Source organism: Daucus carota, chromosome 7 (assembly GCF_001625215.2).
Source record: "Daucus carota subsp. sativus chromosome 7, DH1 v3.0, whole genome shotgun sequence".
In the NCBI taxonomy this organism is placed as follows: Eukaryota; Viridiplantae; Streptophyta; class Magnoliopsida; order Apiales; family Apiaceae; genus Daucus; species Daucus carota.
Genome location: NC_030387.2, coordinates 24,298,635 through 24,303,561, shown reverse-complemented (window position 1 = coordinate 24,303,561; position 4,927 = coordinate 24,298,635). Strand labels below are relative to the sequence as shown.

Here is a 4,927-nt window from a genome sequence, read left to right as displayed (position 1 = left end):
ATTATCATGATGATCCATGAAGAGCACACAGGAGAGCGCACATGAGCGCAGATTGAAAAAGATTTTACAATCTTGCAACTACTGTTATATTCTGAATTATGTTACAATCGGAAATAGAACTGAAATAATTTCCAACTACTGTTATGTACTGGTTCTATGACTATTTCATAGTATAGTAGGTGAAAAATACTTCCTCCATCCCAAATTAGATGAGCTAGTTGATTTTGAGCACGTAACTTAAGGTGCCTTGACCGTATAGTTTCGAAATTTATTTTTTTAATTTTTCTTTTGTAAATAAAAATTTCATATTTAAATTTTTATTTGGAAAAATAAAATTTCAAAAATAAATAACGTAGCTATGCGGTCAATGAACTTTAAAGTACGTGCCCGAAGTCAACGAACTCGTCTAATTTGGATGGTTTCGCGGATACTTTAGTGAGGTGCAATTTGCAGTCTCTGGCTAAAATTGCAGCGGGATTGGATGATGGTACGAGTACCATATGAATATCTCATCAATGCATGTGTGTAAACAGGTGCTTTCAGTTTTATGGTTAGATTTTATAGGAGAATTATTGGTTTTTGATTGGTCAGTGATTATGATAAATATGTACATGCGTGTAGTAGCTACCTTGATCTTATTTAATTTATAATTGACAAGATTCGTATAAATTTATGCCCATTCGGTTTGATGGTATCGGCTTCCTCAACTTGTGTCAGGTATGTCTTCGAGGAAGATCGAGAGTTCGAATATCTAGCTACAGTAAATACCAGATAAGTGTGTTTTTAGGAGATATGGAGTGTTGGAAAAATAACAACCAACATTTTGAAAGATGGAGTCGATTTTCAGTCACCTTTCTGCTAATTTTAAAAATCAGCCACATTTTTATAAATCGATATAAAATGCAGTGAAATTTACTCCGTGAGTCTGTTTAAATCATGAGAGACTTCCTTAAGTATGAGAAAGAAGGTGACTTGGAATCATAACACTTCTGAATCAAATAACAGCCCCAAGAAAGTGCTATAACATTATCATATATAAAATCACAAGTATACAATTGTATGAAGCCTTCAATCAAGAAACATAATGGCTCTAAATCCTATGAAACTTGGTTCCTCTGCTTTAATAGTATAAATAATATCATTTTCTTGACCCTGTTCAATTCTTTTTTCTATAAAAAAATGAATCAGAAACAAGAAACTAGACCTGAATGCAGGTAACATAAACACCAAATCATAACCAGAAAAAAATCCGTATAGGCCTTTTTAATAGGCAAGAATTTAAATATTGACTATTAGCACACCGGCAAATCTGCAGGGGGAGGTTCCAGAGATTCTAATTCACCAACTCCATTTTCGACAAGAAAAGCCATGGCTAAACCCCAAGTGATGTGAACATCCAGGTGACAATGCATAAGCCAAACTCCTGTGATCATAAAAAAACAATAAAATTGTTAAAATATTGCACATTATGTTTTCTGTGAAACCAATGTATAGTATTTTTACCAGGATTGTCAGCAACAAATCTAATGACAGCCCATCCTTTGACTGGTAGACTAACTGTATTACGAAGGGGTGGATCAACCAGATTGAATTTGGATGTATCAGTTTTAGGATTGTAGTTTCCAAATCCCTCTGCAAGTATGTAAAAGTCGTATCCGTGGAGATGAATAGGATGGTTTTCAGCTGTGGATATACTTGTGCCTTGTATCACTACTTGGACCTTTGATCCGTACTTCAGCTTGTATACTTTAGTCCCCGGTATTGGTTGCCATAACGAACGGCTCACGTTACCAGTGTAATCGAATTTCACTGGAGGAGCTGCTGGAAAATCAGTAGTGAAAACGCCTGGAACTCCTTGATGATGTGCTTGTAGTAAAGAGAAGTTTGATGGGAGTACAAATGAAACATTGTTCATACTAGCTGTGAAACGAGTCCGGTTTGGAGCTTGACACGTGTTAGCGTTGGCACCTGAGGGGCATGTATTGACGCCTAAACCAACTGTGAAGAAAAGGCTTTCATCTATAGTTGTTGGTACTTCAACTTTTCTGGGGCTTCTGAAGCTGGTAGAGAATTTTGTTGCTGTGGCCGTGTCATTAAACGCGGGTAGAGAAGGGAGGACCGGCCTAATGGAGGTTCCTTTTGCTGGACAAGGTGCACTTTTGTATTCAAGAATGGCGGTGGTGGTCGTGTTGTCAAAAGGTACATTTTGGGCACTGGCGTAGGCTCGTGCTGCTATGTAATACCGAGAAGGTGTTTGATCAGCTGTTATTAACACGTCGGTTGTCTGACCTGGTCCGAGCATGAGTGTGTTGGTAGTGAAGGGCTTAACATAGGACGCGTCAGCACCAACAACAGTCATCTTGTGGTTGGCTATAGAAAAGAAGAGCTGTTGGTTTAGTGCAGAGTTGACGACTCGCAGAAGGTTCGTTTCACCCGAATCCACTGGAACGATCACAGTTTCTGTGGAAAGTAAAACAGAGCAATCAGCAGAGTCCCCTCAATTGCTCCATTAGCAAATTGATATTAGTTGGCTTTAGCCGAGTTACTTAAAAGTTGTGATAAACTTCTAATAAGTTAAGGTCAAAGCAGGGTAAATATGTTTACTGGTACCTTTACTGGAGCAATTATAGAGATCACCAGGCTGGCCATTTATGGTATATGCATCGGAGATGTTGGGACCTCCTCCTGTTCTAGTAGCTTCTCTGACAACGTCGATCGGGTTTGCATCCCACCATTCACCTGATCATTGTCATGATGATCAGTATTTATTGAACTCAAGTCGAATTCTGTTAAAAAAAAACTTGTTTGTTTACTGTGAATTCCAGAACTGGGAAGTACGTACCAAGAAGCAAGGGCGTTTCGCGCTTTGGCTTTTGGAACGGGTAGGAATCTCCTTCCCTTGGATGAATAATCAGAGCTCCATACACAGTGGCTCTAAGCCAAGAACTGTGTGCATGCCACCAAAGTGTACCTTCTTGCCCTTGCACCGTGAACCGATACGTGTAACTCTCCCCTGGTCTGATCGGGCATTGTGTGACAAATTCAGGTCCATCAGCCCATGCAGTCCTCATTTGCCGAACCCCATGCCTGGTAAATACAATAATGTGCAGAGTATAAATCAAGAACCAAAAAAAGTGCATTATGAAAAACTCGCATTCTCAGTGCTTGTACTCACCAGTGAATGGTTACATTATATCGAGCTCTATTGATAACCTTCACCACAAGAGTATCACCGTTGTTTATCTCTAAGGTTGGCCCTGGATATTGGCCATTCACCGTTATGGCGTTCTGAGTATTGCACAGCCTCTTCACTGGAGTTGATTGAACCTGTACAAACCAAAATGCACTTAATTAGTACCCAAAAAACAACTTAAACAAACAAGGGGAATCATGCACAGGAAACTAAAAAGAATGCAGACGTACGACGAAGTCATGGTGGTGAGTTTTGGGGATGGCGTTGGCCAAGAAGAACAAGCAGCTAAGCAAGAAGAAAGAGTGCAATAGAGTGGCAATGCTGCTCATAGCCTCCATGTTTTGCTTTACCCTGAATGAATAGAAGTGAATATGGCTTATAAGTGAGTGAATTCTGGAGAGAATGAGAGTGTGATTTACTTTTATAGCACAAGAGATTGAGAGAAAGAGTGGTTTGAGTTGGCAGATTAGGTTTTTTCAGATTAGAGGCAAGCAAACTTGGTGAAAATCAAACCAAGTTGGTACACCAATCAAAACTGATCCATATTTTCTTAAATGCTTGGTTAATAAGTCTCATTATGGTTGTATACTTTCAACAAATTTTAATTAGATTAAGTTTAGTATTGTTAGCTTAACTAAAATGTCGATTGATGTTTTTTTCACTTTTTAGCAGATGAGTGATATATTATATTGGTGTTTTCTACTTTGAAGGGATCTTCATGGTTTATATGTAGAAAGTTGAATATTTTTCTAATCAGGATGGTCAAATCCTTTTCTAAAAACCACATTTCTACAACAACTCTAGATTCTAGAATTGCATAATCAAGTAAAGTCAGCACAAGCGAATGGAAGTTGATCACGGTTTGTTTATAATTTTAGGGGTTTAAGCAGCTTGTTCCTGGTCGTATTTGATTGGAGCTCAGTGTGATGCAGCAGACTTTTACTTTGATCGAGTTACCGGAGGTAGAGTTCGAATTATTACAAAGTGATTATATCGGTGACGGAGAGAAATCAGGAATCGGAACTAATTAGTTGATCCTTTCGAGATTTGTTGGACATTCAATAAATTAGAAATTTTAATCAAATCAGAATGCATTCAATAAATTGATAAAATATTTTTTAAATATTTATCAAGATTATCGGGTATCTTTAAAATACTGACACCTAATAATCTACTGATTTTAGCTTAAAGGCTCAAGGGTAGGAACAATAGCTGGAGTGCAAGTAAATTTTATACGCAACTTATTTCCATGAGCAACTATACAAATGTTAAAATAGAAGAAAATGTTGAATTCGTCGGCAAACCTTCATATGCAGTCAAGACTAATAATCATTTAAAATTTCTGCATATCTTGTCAGTTTTTGTAACTCTTAAACTTTTTTTATGAGTCAAAACTAATAATCATCTAGAAATGTTCATATTTTGTCAACTTTATTTTAAACTAGGGGCAGATTTACAAACTATATTGTAAAACGGATCGCTCTTCTGGTTCTTCTAGAAATGTAGAATATGTCAATGTTGAATTATATCGGAAATATGATCATTTTATTATTCAGTTATACCGGGAAATTACTGATACAAAAGATCAAATATTATTTTGCTGGATATTATAAATAACCTATAAATAAACTCTACTTTTAGTTTTAAGTAATGTAGTAAGTGTAGTATAAAATCAAAATGGTTAAAATAATTAAAATATCGAGAGAATGATGAAAGAATGTTTTGAGGAATGCC

At 36.9% G+C, this 4,927-nt stretch overlaps 1 protein-coding gene across 1 annotated transcript; it reads right to left on the bottom strand.

Moving 5' to 3' along the window:
- Positions 1-994: 994 nt before the first annotated feature.
- LOC108194157 (laccase-12) lies at positions 995-3,600 on the bottom strand. Its single transcript, XM_017361065.2, has 6 exons — positions 3,424-3,600; positions 3,176-3,327; positions 2,843-3,087; positions 2,611-2,739; positions 1,504-2,460; positions 995-1,423 (listed from the first exon to the last, which is right to left on the bottom strand). Exons 1-6 carry the CDS (start codon positions 3,529-3,531, stop codon positions 1,293-1,295), a joined length of 1,722 nt encoding a protein of 573 aa, XP_017216554.1. The 5' UTR covers positions 3,532-3,600; the 3' UTR covers positions 995-1,292.
- Positions 3,601-4,927: the final 1,327 nt, after the last annotated feature.